Source organism: Manacus vitellinus, unplaced genomic scaffold (assembly GCF_001715985.3).
Source record: "Manacus vitellinus isolate BGI_N305 unplaced genomic scaffold, ASM171598v3 scaffold_5_pilon, whole genome shotgun sequence".
Taxonomy (NCBI): domain Eukaryota; kingdom Metazoa; phylum Chordata; class Aves; order Passeriformes; family Pipridae; genus Manacus; species Manacus vitellinus.
This window is the reverse complement of record NW_021940682.1, coordinates 27,465,578-27,485,466: the sequence shown is the minus strand read 5'-3', so window position 1 is coordinate 27,485,466 and position 19,889 is coordinate 27,465,578. Positions and strand designations below refer to the sequence as shown.

At 37.3% G+C, this 19,889-nt stretch overlaps 1 protein-coding gene across 3 annotated transcripts in view; it reads right to left on the bottom strand.

The window, feature by feature from the left end:
• Positions 1 to 19,889, bottom strand: part of LIN7A (lin-7 homolog A, crumbs cell polarity complex component) — a 49,172-nt gene that overhangs the window by 14,884 nt on the left and 14,399 nt on the right. For 2 of the 3 annotated variants that reach the window (XM_018080853.2, XM_018080854.2), the window contains exon 2: positions 14,445 to 14,563. In XM_018080853.2, coding sequence (XP_017936342.1) covers positions 14,445 to 14,563 — 119 coding nt within the window. Of the gene's footprint in view, positions 1 to 14,444; positions 14,566 to 19,889 lie in introns of all 3 variants that reach the window. The other variant, XM_029963652.1, reaches the window with a different exon arrangement.

The window sequence follows — 19,889 nt, the reverse complement described above, 5'->3', positions numbered from 1 at the left end:
CAGTATTTCATATAGAGGAACAATGACTAAAAAGTTCTTTAAAACATTCATTATTAAGGTGAAATATCACCAAGCTGATTACTTTCACGTGATTACTTGCTAAGTTTGATGTCATATAACTTTCTATTAATTGCATCCTATCATCCTACCAGTATCTAGCTGGTAGACTTTGTAATACTCAGTATCCTGGTAGCTAATTTGCTGACTGCTGAAAGAACAGACTCACTAGTGTGTGATTCAATAGTATGTTAAAAAAGAATCCCGCTACTCAAAAACTTGTGAAAAAATATGATCAATAATGTCATACAATCCTTGGGTTGATTTGTAAATTCTCCATGCTAAAAGATTTAAATGCTCTCCTGCAAAGAGTTATCCATGAACATAGTATCTACAGTACAGTTCTTAGAAAAAAGTCTTGCATGTCAAATCTCACTCTCTATAAGCAACAGATGCAACCAGTCTTGAATATTTGCTTGACATATTTGTAAATCTAATTATTCTATTTGACTGTTCATAATGCTTAATGTAATTTGAGTTTAAGAATGATAAAACATACACCCACATAACTATCTTATTACTAAGTCAGTTTAACAACCAAACACAGATTAATCATACCTGTTCCACCAAGCCCCTTGCACTCTTTGTAGAGTTCAGATCTAATCACTGCTCACTCTCAAAATGCACAAAAAGTACACTGAAGTCCGTAGACAAATGTTGTTTTCCTGTAGCCACACTACCTCCTGTGCTTTTTTCAGCACCACCTTAGCCATGATTTGTGCACAATGAATCCATTCTGCTGCCTCTTCTACATAAACTGAAAATCTCTTTGTTCTCAAACTGAATAATGTGGCATTTAAATCCTCCCATTGTGGAATATAGTTTCATGTTAAATCCACTGTACATGACAAGTAATTGAAGTGGTTTTATAAAATAATTTCTTTCTATGTTATTATTACATTATGCATTATCTATTACATATATATACACACACAGATAATTATCTATTGCCCAGGACAGTATCTAGATGGTTACTATGGCAGTAATTTGAAAAAGAGCTGCACACCTATTTCTGTATGTACGGTTATGTCTTTTTTGAATGTCTATAAGACTACATGGGTGTTTAGTAATATTATTTGCTGACAGACTCCATACACAGCCTGATGGTCTAGTGCCTAGGGAAAAGAGTTTCCACGATACATTAACAATAGAGATTAAATTACAGGTGAAATGTCAATGTTTCAAGACGCAAAGCTGCAGCTGTAAGGTAAATGGTAATGTTTCAGATCATTTTCCCCCCAGCGATTTCAAGACTGCCAGTGTCTGTGCACTGAATGTTCATTGGGTAAAGGCGTATTGCAGACAAGGGTTTGTTCACACAGATCTCATTTGTGCTGTGGAGCAAGACCTACTCACTCGGCTTTGTTTGTGCTTTCCTGTGGTGCGGAGAATACAACACTCCCACCAAGAAATACTCCTGAAAGCATGAATACAGATCTCAGACTTTTTTCAGCTTCTGCAGGTAGTCTCCCCAGACACCATAATCTATTCTCCCACAGTACTCAAAGATTATGAAAAGAGCAAGGGAGGTAAACTACAACTAAAAAATCTGAACTTGGCAGTGAATCCTCCTTGCACTGTGGCAGCTCTCACAGGCACAGAGAAATGCACTTCTCCCAGCAGGAGCTGTAGTGAGTCAGAGGCAGCAGGTATTATTGTTACGATGATGGTCCTCATCCACACACATTCAGCTGGGAGGCAAAGCAGATGGTTTAGGATTACTGAAGCTCAGGAAGGGGGACTGCCTTACAGATAGTTTAGGAGCTAGCTTCTTACCTAAAATTACTCCTTACGGACTCATAACAAAGCAGCACATTATTTAGGGCTGGGCTATTTAAGTCAATGCAAAGCTTTAGGAGAAGGTCCAGGAATAACAGTGCACTTAGCAGCCTGTTTTATAAAGGTGGCTAGAAGCAGCATTCTGTTTACAGCCTGAATGATGCAGCATCTTTTCTGATGGATTCTCAAAGTTAGAATTTAATTAAACAATTTTATTCCATTAACTTCTCTAAGAGGTATTCAGTGCTTCATTCCCTGATGAAATATGTAATTCTAAGTACAACTGTACCTACAATAATGATGCTCAACTTAAGGACAACTTGGTCTGAACACCAGAAAGGAAGAGGCATGAGGCAGAAATCATTTTACAGCAATGAACTAGAGCTCAAAACACTCCACAAACGCAATTCAGACCTGCGAAGTAGCAGGCCCAGATAAAGTTTTCTGAAATTTTTAAGCGGGGAAGTAACCTCTTTGAAAATGTTAGGAGTTTCTCAGCATATGAGATAATAGATGTAAGTAGTAGCAATGGGCTGCGTTTCCACAGTGTATGCAGTATGATAATAATAAAAAGACATTAAAACACTTCCTGTAAGAAGTCACAACCTAAGTGACTTAGGTGCATCATAGGTAAGCAGGTAAAAAGGTGAAATGAAGAAACTTGCAAAAAGACTGATAAATTATGTTTAACATATAGATTAGCATCATCTGGCATCATATTAGTTCATCTGCCATATTTTTGTTGCTTCAGTGTAGAAAAGAAATGTGTATCTATTTTTGGAAGACAACTTTGAAGGAAGAAAAGAGTCTGACAGACAGTAGAGAGGGGAGAGTTACCATGAGAATAACCAGTGCAAGAAAGACATAATTGTTTTCACTGTGCTTTTGCAGGCATGTCAATGGAACAGTATACATGTGTGCATCCTTGCAGAACTGAGGCTAAGCTATAAAAGAGAGATTGTTATTTACTTACACCTAAGTACAATGCTTCGGCCATCAACTAGCTGAATCCTTGTCTTCCTAACTGCCTTCATATGTTGGAAATGATGAAGCAAATATTTCTTCCTTCTAAGATGTCAAGTGAAAAGGAGTATCTCAATCAGTCTTTTACCACGGTGAGAAGAACAGAAGATGCTTTAATCAGCGTAGCTGTTGGCCTCTCTTCTCCCCTCTTCTCAAAATCAGGTGCTAATTCTCAGGACTTTAGCCTCCTGATCTGAGACCCACTCATCATCTCACTTGCTGTGCAAGAACCAGTCCTTGGGGCAGGCCAGGAGAACACCTGATCTTGCGACTGGGGGGAAGTTACAGAGCACAGCTGCACTGCAGAGCTGTGGAGTCTCCACTGTGGTGCCTGTGAATACTTTGTTTCTGTGAGCAAACTTCCACCTGCAGCGTCAGTTGTGTCTCACCCCACTGTTTCCATTACTTTTGACTCTTTCACATTCTGTTTGGTATTTTTTCCTTACCCACAACCTCTTGCCTATATTTTCCATTCTTAGTCCAATACATTTATGTCTGTGGAGAGAAATGTATTGATTTATACAGCTGGACAGATTCCACCAGAGCTATGCTTCAGCACTAAATTCAGATCATGCTTGACCACATCTGTAAGCAAGGACATTTTAAACGCTACAAAGATCAGGAGGGACTCTGGTAATCTTTAACCTCTTATACACCATAAACCATGGAATCTTCTCTAGTAATTTCTACACCAATCATCATTTTTGCTTGAACTACAGAGTCTTCAGAAAGTTCTGTGAATTTCAAGCCTCCAACATGCTTAGGAAATTGTCAACTGAATAACAGCATTTCCATTAAAAATGGATTATTTCTAAGCTAAATATGTCCAATTTCAAACTATATATTTTTTTATATATTTATTTTTTTAATATATATTTATTTATATAATTTTTGGTAATCTTTCCTTCTTCTCTACTGGAACTAGGTGTAGGTCTTTGTCTCATTTTGGACATCTATGCCCTTTATGACAGGCTTGCTGATATTTCAAACAGTATTTGCTTTTCTACAAAATAACTCACAAACAGATCTAGTTACCCATTTAAGATGACGGTGGAACAGATGAGGACATAAAAGAATGAAAACAAGTCAAACATAACCAAAAGTCTATATAAGCAGTGTGGAAGTATCCAGCTGACCAGACCACAATTCCTCTTTCATATTTCCTCTTTCATAACGACTTTTTACGTCTGTAATCTTACTCAAGCTCAAAACTAATGCAGTGGAGTGCTTCCATTCAGCCGTAAACCTGTGCTAGCTCAATGAAAGTGAAAAATCTCTGGTGATGGTGCGTTTAGTTTTGTTATCTCTTGAATATCAAATGGAATTTCTGTTTTTGTGCCTGTGTTCTGCTTTTTAAAAACTACCTCATGTGATAAGTATGCTTGGAAAAGCACATCTGCATCATAAGAGTGTTTTCTCCACCAGAGCTACAGCCTCTAGCTAAGATACTGTCCTAAACACTGTCATACATCATAATCTAGAAGACAGTAGTTTCACAGGGTAGCTGAAAGCAGGCTGATTTTCTATCTATCAAGGTGACTTGAAAAATATTAACATTGTTTTTTCCTTGTGTTAATAGCTAATTTTATCTTTGGTAGTTAATTAAAAAAATTTTGGAAGAGACTATTCTGGATGACTGAAAAGCAAGAGAATTTGAGAGGACTTTCTAAATAGCAGCCCTTGTGAGGGACAGAACCCCAGAAAACCACTAGCTGTGGAAGAACACCATGGATCCCATGTACACCCACCACAACTTCATGGTTGCAACAAAATTAAGAGTCTCCTTAAACAAAGTTGCTTGAGCAAATGAATCACAAAGGCCCATTTTGTTATAGGACTATGACAGGTGTTTAAGTAATCCCGACAGAAGCAGAATTAGGCAATCTCACACCCATGTTCACAGGGTATATACAATACATAATCTTCAGTCTGGCCCTGAGTGCAAGCTGACAAAAGTTCTTCTTTTGTCAATGTCAAAAGGACAAGTTGAGAGACACCTGTGAGTACAGGGAGGTTGAAATGGTTGAAAAGTACCTTTGAGAGGAAGGCATTGTTCTTATTGGAAGCACCAAAAAGTCTGTATTACATAAGTTGTTGCCTGCAGCTACTGAATTTGGACAACTGAATTTGAAAAAGCTGCTTTGTGACAACTAGTCTGTATTAATGAGCTATTTATATCTGACAGAATGTGGTCATTCAAGGTTGCTGGCATTCTGAATATTTTTACATTATAAGCTCTCATTAGCCTTTGAGCACGTATATGTCTGCATTGGGAAACCTGTTGGTGTTTATTTTCAAAACGAAACTTCTGCATCATTTTCACAATTGTTGCAACAATCCCCTTTCATGAAGTAACACTGCACGAATGTTGCCACATGATGCAGTAGGGATGCTAACCCATTAAGAAGCTCAAACCTGTAAATGAAATTCAGTCTTGTTTAACAACCTGAGGAGATGACACAGTTTTAAATTCAGACCATGTGGAAGAAATATTATGAATGTTGGCTTTAATGTTGAGGATATTTTATTTAACAGTTTCCTTCTTTGGGAGCGGGGATTATGGAGGAAACTAGGTCAGTTTTACCTAAGTGAAAAAAATGAGCCAAATCTTGATGCATTATTAAGCTGTCCTTAGGCAGTAGGAGAAAAACAGCACAGGCCTGAAACATTGTTAAAAATAAATTAAGTATAATCGCTTCAAGGGTATAATATTTTAATTTAGGGTGTAATACTTTATGAAGGCTCGAGTTAAAATGGCATTTTCCACTTTTTTTTGTGTGGAAAAGGGTGGAATGTACTCTGCTCTGACAGTATCTGTGGTGGTGTCTGAAAGCTGACACAAGTTTTGGTCCCTGAGTTCTTGCCATATGATCCTGTGTCTGTCCAAGAAACAACCCAACAGGGGTTACAGGCTGGGGCCAGAACCTCTTTCCTCCCTTATGCGCAAGCAGAAGAATGTAGCAGATGTACCAGAATATGCATGCTGTCACATCCTCTGCACATATCGGGTGAGTCAATTGAAACACTCCTGGTGTTGCTGTTAGGACACACAAGACCTCTGTGTGCCTCCTCTTCTTCCCTCCAATGTCAATTCCATCTGGAATCATCACTGACACTGTAAAGTGAATAGAAGCTGCTTTGCACTCTTTTAAGGAAAAACAGACTTTTATTTGCAAATAAAAACTACTCATATAAGGAACAAGAAAAATCTAATTGGCTCATTTAGTTTATTTCATATGCCTTACACACTGTTCTATACACTGCTCCAAGTCAACAGTAACTGCGATCTGGTGCAGTTGAAGACAGTGCTACAGTTGTTTCAGAAATTGTATGCTTTGCAATCACTAAATCTTTGCAAAATACTATTCTAAAAGTCTCTTTCACTGCTTCTACTGCAATATACTGGGATAAAAAGAAATACCAACACGTGTGATTAGTTAATTCCCATAAGACTACTTGGAATTCATAGCTTGTAATTTAAAATTCCCTCTTAGACCTCACTGCTAGTTACTTTTGAGTTCAAAAATATGCCAAGCATTCTAAGCACTAATTTCCTCCACTTTATCAGTAAGTCTGTATATGCTGTTGGGGCTGACGTATGCAACAGCCATATCCCAAACTTTAACAGATTTGTGAAAACCTTGCCAAAATGAGCACCTGGATGAAACATGACATCATCATGCAAGCTCACCTCAAGTGTTCCTACCAAGCTGAGAAGGCAGGGAGAAAGAAGGAAATTGCTGATGTTTTAAATGCCAACAAAAATGTAGCTAAAATGGAGGTTAAAAACAGTTTTACAATTTCTTCTTTTTTCTGATGGCACAATTAAGAAATGGAGATTGAGCAGTATTTCTCAGGAGTCTCATCAGTGACATCAGTTAAGTGGCAGCAGAGGGATACTGAGGCTCCATCAAAGCAGAAACAATGGTGCAGTGGCTTCCAACAACCTGTCAGCATAAATATTACTTGGTAGTTCACCTTGCTGCTGATTTCTCTCAAGAGGAAGAAGCAGGCTTGAGATGAACTGAAGCAAAGGTTATTCTATTTATTCCTAAGAGTTTTATGTAATCAAATAGAATACTGCAGCAATAAACTAAAATGATAATGCGAGGAAACAATGCTGACATGCTGAGATGCATCACACATGTTCCACCAGTCACCTTATGTAGCACACACAACTGCAGTTGTATGCTGAAATAAGAACATCACCTGAGCACCACTCATCAGAGTTTTATTAAGTACAACATAATTACCCATATCAACTGAAACATGAACAAGATATGTCATTGTTTTGATTCTATACATTGTAGGACTCTTGCAGCACTAAAATATGTATTTATCTGTTGTGAAAGGCACAATTGCGCAAGCAGAGCACAAATATGATTAGATATATAGCCATCAGCTAACTCTGAAAATTGATCTTTAATCAAACCCAATGGGAAAAAGCACTGATAAAGACCAATGATATGGTCTGGATCCAGATTCTGGGGTGCTATATATGTAAAATCGATGTATTTAGCTCTAGGCAGCTAAAAAAAAAGTGGCAACAGCAGTTGCTTTCAATCTCCTGCAGTGAAGTTATGAAAGTGGTAGGGACTTTGTAATGGCACAGAGACTAAATAATGCCTTTTCTCAGATAATATTTGGGCAGCTTGGTAAATTCATCTAATTGCCATTAATGAAGGCCATCTGCTGAGTGACAAGGTTATAATTTCCAAAAGTTCTCATTTATGCTATCCAGGGCTTGCGAGCAACAGATCAATGCTTCAATCGCTTATTGTAAAGTGGCAAATGAAACTTCATTGTTTTTCAGAATTTGAGTAATTCCTGACTACATTCACCATACAAAAAATAGCACATATCTTAACACAGTAACTAAAAAAAAAATAAAGATCTGTGTTTATTGCTAACTTAAGCTTTTCTGTTGAACTTTCTCAATGTTTAGTCCATCACGGTGGCAGGACAAAGAGCAGCCAGCTCATCTTTAGAAATCTGATGGGTTTTTATGATCTCATTTACATACGTTACAAATCCTTCTCTCAGCTCATCATTACGGATACACTACTTGTAACCAGGAGGCAGAAATCTTTAAAACATGAAAATATTAATATTCTGTTGTACCATCGTATTTTAATGAAGCTAAGTAATGCCCTCTCCAAATAGTGATGGAGGTACTCATTTAGTGGAAACTTATATCATTATTTTATGTGGCTTCTCATTGCTGGGACAATGGCAATGAACAAAGGATGGAAAGGTACAGTAAAAGATCCTTGCAAATGCTATACAGCCCCACAATTCAGGTAAACTAAACTGGTTCATCTGACATTATAATCCACTCCAATATCTAAAAAAAAGGATAAAATGCTCAAACTTTAGCATCCAGGAATGCAAATTTTTATGAAAAGTTACAAATCAATCAATGCATAAGCATGCAAAAATCTGAATGAAACTGGTCAATTTGAGAAATTCCATATTTGCTACTGCATGAGTGCTACTACTAAATTAACGGTGCAGTAATTCCTAACAAGATATCTGGAATACCACAGCAAGTTATAACAAGGTATCAGATTAGCTTTGCTTCCCAGCCAGTCTAATGAGGTATCATGCTAATATAATCACACTGCTTTTGTTACAAATCTGAGCTGATAGATCTCACTCACTTTACTCCTGTGCATTGTCCTATTGCCCTTTTGTTTACTAATTGCCTTATTAGTAAGTCCGACATATCACTTCAGCTCAGTCGGGACCAACACGTTGGTTTGCATGGGTAAAAGTGACAGTAGAAGACTTCAGATGTCAGGCTTCTGACTGAGCCTTAATCACAGTTCTGTACTGTGAATTGTAGCAGAAAGTCTTCTCAATACATTTTTTTCCCAAGCTTGCATCTTATAATTTAAAAATTTCAAAAACTGGGCTTGCCCTGTGGAGATGAGATGGACTGGAATTGCATTTCTCCTCCTGTAACAAATATTCAGCTCCCAGTGAAAATAAAGCGTAACACAGGGCAGGATTTGGACTCTGGGGCTTACCTTGGTGCCAACTGGGAGAGTTTGGCCTGGTGAACCTCTATTTTTACAAGGATTCATGAGGCAGAAAACAGTGAAATTCTGCTTTCAGAGGCTAGGTTTGGGAGGCGGAGGAACATGAATAACCAAATTTTGAGATTCTTAAAACATAATGAAAGCAGGTCTTTAAATGACTCCTACATTAAAATCCTAAATTAATAATTTAAGAAAAGAATTAATGAGAATTTTTGGCTGAGTCCAAGCTAATACTCAGATTCTAATACTTAGTACAGACTTTTAAAAATGGAGTACAACACAATACTGGGATATGTGAAGCGAATGAACATCTAAGGGTTCCAGCCAGCCTTCTGCTATCACTCAGTACATTACAGTAAAGTAATGAGTACTGTAACATTAGACTCAGTTTTCACCACCCAGCAGCCTTCTTGTGATCCCTTTATTATTTTCAAAGACTTATATCAGGGTTAATAAGGAAAAGCACAGGTGGGTGGCTTGAGGAAATGACCAGATAATAACACATTGCATATCAGCAGCACTGGGATTCCAGGCATTCAGATTGCTAAGGGATGGAAATGAAAATTATTAATCAAAGGAAATCATTCCAATATACTAACTAGGTTTATTAAACTATTCTACATAAGTTATAGTGAAACTATGATTTTAATACTATACAACATACTGAAATATATCTCTAAAGTAACTGGGGAGCATCCAGACCTCATAAAAAATGGGTCAGTGTTCTCTCACTGCCATTTTTGTCCCTGTAAGTCAACAGTGGTCTTTAAATGTCCAGGATACTCTGTCTATAAGCTAATTTTATAGCAAGCTTAAAAGTTTTAAACTACTGAGGTAGGAACTGAACTATTTTCAAAGACAATATGCTTTTCCACTGACTAATTTCATACAAAATGCATAACATTAGAGTACTTTGTATTGACTGCTCCTGGCTTTTTAGTCACTCAGTCCTACAAAAGTGCTCTCTGCGATGACCTGATATTTTGCTGGGAGTCATAAGATAACAGAATAAAACCATGGTTGCTTCTGTGTGTTTGGTTGCCACACCACATTTTCACAGAAACATTTTGATCTGATTAATTTTGGTATTGGTAGATGTTTCAGCATAGGTATTTACTAGTCAGATTTTCTTCCAAATAATATCTACACAGAAAAACATCAGATTTAATCTTGAAATGGAAAATTGAGTAGCAAAGGCAGACTGGAAGGAAAGCGAGATACACTTGACTATTACATATTTAACACACAGAAAGAGAAACTGGGGCATCAACACAAAAGAACATTGTAGTCTACAACTTCTGCATGAGAGGAAGAGGAGGGGCAGGCACTGATCTGTTCTCTGTGGTGACCAGTGACAGGACCCGAGGAAATGGCCTGAAGCTGTGTCAGGGGAGGTTTAGGTTGGATATTAGGAAAAGGTTCTTCACCCAGAGGGTGGTTGGGCACTGCAACAGGCTCCCCGGGGAAGTGGTCACAGCACCAAGCCTGATAAGAGTTCAAGAAGCATTTGGATGATACTCTCAGGCACATGGTGTGACTCTTGGGGATGGTTCTGTGCAGGGCAAGAAGGCAGACTTGATGACCCTCGTGGGTCCCTATCAACTCAGCATATTCTGTGATTCTGTGAAAACTTTGCTCATCAGGAGATGCATGTGTTTATCAAGCTGTATTATTACAGTGCTTGAGCACTGATTATCAGATGTTAGCAGTAAATGAAATTCCCGTAACCTGCTAAGGCATGTCACATTTTCTGTTGGTTATCCACTGTGTTCTGTCAAATTGTTTATTCTATCTTCTCTGTCTTTAAGGTTTCTTGCCAGACCAGAAATCTGCCTTATCTTAGAATTCTTATAACTTCCTTTTACTGACTTACAACAATTAAATTAACTTTATCAATCCAGGTTGTCTAGTTTTATGTTGCATGTGAATATAACTTCTCAGTAGCTCAGCTGTGCGTTCAGTTTCACAGCCTAGCCCTTCATTTATTCCAATAACCCCCTGGAAATCAGATGACTATAACATAGCAGCAGCTTTAAATACATAGTAAGAACACTTGGAAGGGTAAAGGACATAATGGTATAAATTCCATGTGTTGCCATGTGACAAGGCTATAGAAGGCTAATTAATCTTCATGCAGCTATGGAGATTTTGAAATAAGTAATTTTAAAGCACAATTAAATTTTTTTTCCAAATTGACTTTTAGTGTGACCAGACTTTGGTTAACTTGTTTTCTGGTCTTGGGGTCTTCAGGTGAAAAGGAAATACCGAGGCCATTGCATACTTCAGTTATTTCCATTCTTTTCAGAGCTAATACATATTCCTGCCTAGTGCCAGACAGAATATTTCAGTTGGTGGTACTTATATTTAGCTAAGTGAGAAGCATTAATCACCATTTCCTGACATAGCACCCTTGAAAAACGCTAAAGTACTTCTATTTAAATTTCATTCACTCAATCACTTTAAAAAAAATTTATTTCTATGGAATATTAGTGTGGGGATTTGAACTGGTGGTTTGCTTTACTAAATAGATTCCCATAAATACAATTAATTACAGTCATCAGATTTCTACACATTAGATTGGAATGTATGTCATCTAATAATATATCTCACACTTGTAAAGGCTAATTGGTCATTAAAATGACCTCCAGCTTCCGTAGTTAAAGAATTCCTACTTGTAGAAGGGACAAGTCACATTCAATCAATACAATGCAGGTTATGTTTTATCTTTGATCTTTTCACCTACACTCAGCCCAATATTGAGTTTCTCTGGGACATATTTTAACAATCAAACTCACTGGACAGTTAGGTTTCTATAATTTCACCGACCGGAATGAAAATTTTTATTTTCCAAAGCTCCTACATTACGGAATTTACAGAACTACGCGAGTCAGCCTTAATTTCTTTTAGGAGGTTTTCTGATGAAAGTTAGGCTCAGATCTTGCATTATAGAATGAACACACCACACTGCAAATCTGAATCTCTGCATACATATAATAAGCAGTCTCTCTCAGAATTTGCATACTAACACAAAGCCTGCCTCCTCATCCCATTTTGATTACACCTACCTACAGCTCACACCCGGTCTGCTTCACACCCACTTTTCTCATTACTTCCAACTGACTGCCGTGATTCTCTTATAATGTCAACAACTTTTCTCCTCTAGTTTATGTGGGTGGTAATAAAGAAAATAAAATCCAGTCACCACACTCTCACATCTTGCACTCAGGATAAAAGAAGATAAACAATGGGAGGGAGCACTAGCAGAGAAATTTCTGTCTAGCCTCAGCTATTGGAAGCTCAAATACACTCAGAAAAAAATGTGCTGTTCAATAAAGCAGGCTTTCATAAACTCCAAAGTACACGAAGGACATACAAGAAGGGCATCCCTGATTAATGACACGACACAGCTCAGATATCCTCCAAGCCCTTGCTGAAGTGCTTGGAGATGTATAATAATGTAACGTGACCAAAATATCCCATGCTTTTCTAATTTATTTTTTTTAAACACAGAAGAAATTATTTTCTGAATTTTCCAACAGTTCTTTAACTGGTGGAAAAAAAGAGTTATAGCCTAAGTATTTGCCAAGGGCTTAACGTAAGTAACTGAAAGAGAAGCCACATGTTGAACAACCTTAAGTACTCGCAATGTAAATATGTCAATCTTCCTACTCTTCCTAAATGAAAAGATTTGTTACTGGGTTTTCTATATTTGAAGATTTTTTTCTAAGAAGAGGTTTACATGCATAGTGGTGAATAGCATTATTTTTTGGAGGGTGTAGGAATTTTGTTCTCTGATAGTGATATATTGGACAGGTTACATTATATATATATATAAAATATTTAAAAAGAAATACATGTGTTTGTTTATGAAGTTGGTAGAACTGCTCATTCATCATCACTCAATTCTTGTGTAACAACTAGCTCTGGGCTCCTTAAAGTGTCCATTTTTTGCCTGTAGGAATCTAACACTAATTGGATAGTCTGTCATGTGCAGATTGTCTTTACACAACACTCTATAAAGACCTTTCTTGCCACTGAGATGATTTTGTCAAAATCTACTTTCAGTTCACTGAACTGAGAGTGAATTTTTCTAAGCCACTTTCCTAATTCTTAGGCTCTGTACCTGTTTCAACAAGCTTTGTGTTTGCTTCTGGTATGACTATTTTCCAGAGATTAATATAAATTTGTTAAGATTTCATTGACGACACTGCAAAGATTCAAAGTTGCCTCTAACAATTGGAGTACCAGGCTCTGCCATCTGAGAAAAAACCCAAAACAAAAAAAACCTCACAACTTTTCAATGCTCTGTGGTTACTCAAAGAAGCATTTAACTGGTTAAATGAAAGGACTAGTCAGAATATCAGCTTTTGAGGGTATACAGTGGCATTATTTATTGTCAGGGAACACTATTCTCTTTAAAAGCCTTGAAAACTGCAATTTAATTAAGTGGAAGCCTCTCTCTGATTCTCACATTGGAGAATATATTCCATAAAAAAAAGAGTGTGCTCCAGTTTGCTTATTAAACTAATGTCTGCTCATCTCTTTCTTCCTTCCAGCCACTCAGCAGTCCACTCAATCAATTTGTTGCTGTTGCCTAGTTATCAGGAGTTCAATTCTGCTACCATTGAGGGAACATTAGATTCCACTGATTTCAGCAAGGGAGGATTAGTCCCAGACTGTAGACAGATAAACTAAAACAGAAGTTCTTACAGACTTTCTACTGACAAGATGTTACCTTTATTAGGGCATTTAGAGCTGCTTCTGTTTGGCAGGCTAACAGCACTTGGTTTAGTAGGTAAGATGTCAACACAATGTTGTATCAGATCACGGTTTCTTGTCTAAGGAACTTCTAACAGAAGTGTTTGTAATTTAACTGCTTTAAAGATACTGCTTGTATGCATGTAGGAAGTTGGGTGCATCTTCTCTAGCTTGACTAGAAGAAAATAATTATCATTTATCTACTGTTGGGCAGAGCTTAGGAAGGCCCTGACCACAGCTGGTAGGGTAATGATGACAGTTCTTAGCAATCTGACAAGAATTTCTGACATGTGGAGCAAAGCCCACCAGGATCTGAGCACTGACTTTAAAGGCAAGATTCCTGTCAGATTCAGTTAACTTCAGCACTTGCAACTTTTGGCTCTCACTGCATTCTCATTTTATCAGCACATCCCTATCACACACCTGAGCTCAAGGGAAAGGCATTAAGCTTGCACTGACCCGACTTGCCATGTCCCCATATCCCAGCTGTACAGGTTACCACTGACCCTGAAACAGCTCGAGCAGAATACTAAAGTAGTAATTAATCACCCCTTCTCCTTAACAAGGCTAATTGCCTAAGGGTTGATGCCTTGCTGATGCAACTGTTATGTGTCTGCTTTCCAGTAACTTCAGCATTCTGCACAGTAGCAGGCAGTCACAGACACATCCATCATCCTTTATACAAGGTACTCATGATTCTCCAGCACTGAAAGAAAGGCAAATACGCTTTTCTTTTCAGGAAAGAGATGTTAGTCTGAGAAATAACTAAAAATCTCAAACTCATACCTCTCTGATAGCTGTACAAAACTCACTCTGCAGCACCTTCTTTAGAGACTGTAGCTTGTGTACTGGTACTTCTCCAGATTCTTGCAGTTTCTCCAGTAACTCAATTGCTCTTGCAACATCTAAGTGGGGAAAACAAAAGGAACACAGATCAGTATAAACGGTGACTAATAAGTGACTAAAAAGGGCACACTGGTGGCCATTTTAGATTTTAAATCAGCTTTACCAACACATACTGTATTACTCTTCTGTTATACCAGAGTCTGCCAGGAAACCATGCTGCTGTTCAGAGATCCAAATCCCAAAGTATGGACAAACCATGCACGTACATGTACAACAGACCCAGAGAGGTTCAGTCTTAGTAGCGAACACTCTTTGCAACGAAGCTACCAGTTCAAAGCGGCTAATTCATATTAGAACAAAATATTTCTTACTTTCTGCATAAGAGAAAATAGCACAGGAAAAGAATTGGGTTTACTTTCAGAAAGTCTAAAAAAATGAAGCTGTGTCTTTATGTAAGCACCCTCAGGGTGACAACACCCAAGAAAAATATTTGATCTTTTCTTCTCATAAATCTAAATCTAAATATCAACTAATAAAGTTTTCGAGAAACAAGTAACGTCTGCTCTGGAAGAACAGGAAGTCTGCTAGAGAAGAGTAAATATAAGGTTCTTGTCTAGGTCTTTAAAGACTTGACCTACCACACAAAACCTATATGACCCATAGAAATACATGGAATAGTATTTTTGGTGGCCTGAATTCTCCTTAAGCACCTGTGTATTGTCAAGGGAAAGATCTAAGTGTTTCTGAAGAGAAATCCAGAGGGCTTAAGTGAGTAGCCCTACTGAGTGGTTAGCAGGAATCTGATCCAGTTGAACAGTGCCCATACCCTCACTCATATTTTTTCTCTTTAACACCAGTTCCTAATTTACATAGCTATTACTAAAACACCTTTAAAAAGAATCAACCCAACTCATGAGACGCCCAACAATCCTTTATGGTTGAGGACACAGGAGCACAAGAAATAGTGGCTGGAGTCATGGAGGCTAGCCTAGTCAAGTGAGGGACACACTGACTTACACATAGGAGTGAACTGAGCACAACATTCTGGTCAGCCTTCAGGATGACAAGAACTTAAATAGAGGGATTTTTCCTCCTCTGTCATCTAATGCTGCCTTGCAGCTTTTCCTCTAAGTTTGCTAGTATAGTTGAACCTGACAGTGCTGTTATCTTGACTGTGTGGTCATTCTCAAATCTTATAGTGTCTTTTGCATAGCAATCAAAGCCACTACTGGCCAGTTTCACCACTCTACTAAATACAGGTTTGTGTTCCAGTGATGAAATGAATGTACAGTACTAAATGATAAAACAGTATTTGAAGCATTTTAATTCTGTGCTTGAAGTGCAAAAAAATGAAAAAAGAAATATTTCCCCCCACAACTCCAGAATTACTACAATGTCTAGAAGCAACCTTACATAATTCTCCTTTCTGATGAAAAAGATTATACTGTTTGTGACTGGGAGATTATGCTAATTGAAACAGTTCTTACAATCCTTGGCTTGTAGCTGGGCTATACTGACCAGATGTCTGATACAACAAAGACATGAGAAGTTTTCTGAAAACAGAAAAGACATGACAGTAGATGAGCTGCAATAGGAATTAAATCATAATTCTATACTTTCACTTAGAAGAAAATAATTATTATCCAGCTGCATTGGTGTTAGGAAAAGAGAAGATGACATCTTAAAAGATTTACAATTTAATTAAAAGAGGTAGGCAACTACTCAGCATAGTCAATTCTGCCTTAGTAGATTAGCACCCAAATAATTCTCAAGCTTTTTTAGAGGCATTTGCCAAATGCAGTTCAAAGCATAAGAGGAAGCATGGCAGAAAGTACACTGTTTCTTTCAGGAGGATGTTTCCACTTATCTGGCTGTACCTTGCATGCAGAGCAGTCTTGGAGTCCATGAACTTTCAGATGAAACTAACCCTAATCTTGTGTTAAAAGATTGCATCTGAGTTTTTGCTCTAAGCAGTGCTTTAACTGCTATTGGGCATCCAGTCCATGTTACTAGATCACAGGTATATCAACAACAACCCCTCTAAAGCACTTACTGAAGTCATGATGAGAAAGCTAAAAGGAGATCTAGAAAATAATAAGGCCATAGAAATCAAGAAAAAAATTAGATTCTAGAGAGAAGAATATGACTGATGGGACATAACACATCAAAGAGGATGGTTTTAAGATTAAAGAAGAGGTAAGTACACTTTTCAGCAAGAACCATCTCAGTGGATTGAAAAAGAATGGTAAAACATTAAATGAAATATCATAGAATCACAGAATTGTTTAAGTTGGAAACCTAGTATGAAAACCTAACATGATTTTTTATGTTCTCAGTAATAATAAGGTTAAGGGATTTTTTAACAAAGCTATTGAATCATTTGCCTTGGAATTTTTCTTTTAAAGTCTGTATCTGCCACACAGGACTTTCATTTAGTTAAATACTAAACTCACACTCCCCAGTTATTAGTACCAGGTGGTGCAAACTGGTATGTCAGACAGCACAAAGCAATTGAATGATTTATTCTGAAAGAGCTTCAACATCCCACCATAATAGATCAGATAAGGTCTCCACAATTTATGTGATACATGATGATAAATCTGGGGTCTGGGGTGACAAATCTGGGGTCTTATCCAGTTCAGGTAAATTTTGAACTGTCTTTGCCTCTCACCAGCTATACTTGTCAAAGATAGTACCAGAGATGTCCGATTGGTTGCTATTTTGCAGGTTTTTTTAAGTTTCATCACCACACCTGAAAATTCTGTGAATCACCCCAAATTTGCTATGGTCCTGAACTAAACTGTATTCAATGAAAAATTTGTACTGACTAGAGTGAAACATAAAAAGCTTTATGTTCATTTATCAATCTATAACAGTTAACTACAGGTCTAAGTATTTCCCTAGGATGTGGGCCAGACTCTAGATGATAATTAATCACTTCTAAAGTGATGAGTGTTACAATACAAATGATAAATTCATATTCCGGTTGAAAAGTCTGGCATGGGTGCTTAGTATGTAGTCTCATAGGCAAAACTGGGCACTAAGTTGTCATTAGCCAATACTAGATTACTTAACTTTCTGACTAAGAAGTGACTGGAGGTAAAAAAAAAGCAGAGTATCCCAAGAGCACTCTGATTTCACACTTATAAATTCATCCACCATGCTAAAATACATGAATGCTGATGCCCAACACCCTGTTTTTTATTCACCTATCTGTTTACAATAAACAGTCTTCTTTCTCTTATCACCATTAGGCCCATACCTTGCTCAGTTTGGCCTGTGGGATATTGCTCACAGTAGAGATATTGTAGAATAATATATAAATTACAGAAAGAAAATGAAGCATGTGTTAGGGCCAAAGATGTTTGTTATCAGCTGATACTCTGTCATAAACAAAATACAACAGTTGGCATAAAACAGAAGACTTTGAGCAGACTAAAAATGTATTAACATGAGTGTATAAAATAGGACCTCATGAAATAGGCTGTATTTCCTTCCATTAATAACTTTGAAGGGGAGACTTGAATGAACAATTGCTTTAGGACAGGTTAAAAAGTGAAATTTATCAGTGCACAAGAACTTAAGTGATGCATAGGCTTTTTGCCGATGGTTCTCTCATGTTGAGCTCCAGCTAAAACTAGACTGTTTGCTCAAAGAAGTGATATGACTGGCAATGAGGAAGACTTCCAAGTTACATTATTTCCAAGCACATAGCAGGGAATCCACCCCTGTTGAAGTCAACTAGAATTGTCATATGTTTGATATATACTGTTAGGATAATTTTCCTGTCTCAAATCGTCCTCTGATTATAAATCTAACTAGCTTTGCTTGTCAGTGTTATCACCAAGGATTTTTGCTTAGATACCATTTTCTTACATACTTGTGGAAAGGGCAAATTGCTGAGAAGAGTGTGTGTGTATTTATATAGATATATGTTAAAAAAGTCCCTGGAATTATGTTAAAATTAGTTAAGTGCTACACAAAGGAAATACCTTGCTTTTTATTTCTGTGTATTTCTTTTGTCCTTTCCTTAAGCAAAGATATTTAACTCAACTTTTGAAAACGATTGTTTTGCCTACTCTCAAACATTTTCTAAAATATGAGCCATTATACTAAAATGAAACTCGCGCTAATGTCATTGAAATTTATCTTCATTTCCCCCATTCATATCCCACAAATTGATAGGAATTGACTGATGATGTGGGTAGAACTGTTCCTCTGTATTCTATGATGCATACTTTTTAAAAGGAATATGCACGTATTTCCCCCCTTATCATAGCCAACTCGCACTCCACCTTTTTTAATTATCTCCTTTTTTCTGATTTCCTCATAGATATGCACAATTCTTCTCTCTCTCATTCTGTTTAACATTCGTTTCTCTTTTTTCTTCTCATCATCATGCTTGCCTACAGCCTTTCAGGAAATAATACTGTTTCAGTGTGGTGGGTCATGTTATCAGTGGAACACAGAGAAGGTAGGAGGCTGCGGGTAGGTGGAACATATTTTATCAAGTGCACTCATGAGAAGAAAAGCATGACTCTCAGAAAAAAATCTTCATTTCAAGTGTTTTTTCTGTATTTTCACTTGAATGATGCTTCATTTGCACTGCTAGCAGGACACAAGCAGAAGATTACTATACAAACCCTGAGAAGAATCACTAGGACATTCAAGTAGCAAGATAACATACTGCAGTACAAGTGGAATACTGTATACATCATGTATACATAGATATATACCACAAGGTAGTTTAAAAAAAAAAAAAAGGTCAACTGGCTTAGTTATCACTTTGTTCTGTTACATATTGTTTTCACTTGCTGGCTCTTGTTCAAACAGCTAGCAACGAACACTGCAGACTGATGTTTTATCTGCTAGACGTTTTAAAAAGCAAATGCTTTTCCCAATACAGCTTTTACAACTCGACAGCAAATTATGAATCCACAGAACGAATCTAGGCTGGTCTGAACTTGGTGCTCTTTCGTATTACCATTAAAATTGCCTAGACCAGCCTCCAGCATTCTCTGAAAATTGTTTAGCCTGTGGTTTCACTCTGGTAGATTTTGTGCAGGGTTTATGCTTGTTTCAGTTTAGTCAGGTTGAGAGCTATTAGGAAAAATGTAGCAAATGATTTTAGCATGCTAAATGTGTCCCATTTAATACCAGAGTGACTCTTGAAAAAGAATGCACATGCATGATTTATACTGCAAAATGTGAAAACTATTCTGTGTATACCAAGGTAAGTGTCTAACCTTCCCTTCTTGTGCTAGTCTATGAGTGAATTGGTCTGCAGTCCTTAAAACAAATATATTATCCTCTGACTTAAGAGACTATTAGATAGTTAAATAGTAAGCTACAAAGCCATGCAATATCAGTTTGGGTTCAAATAGT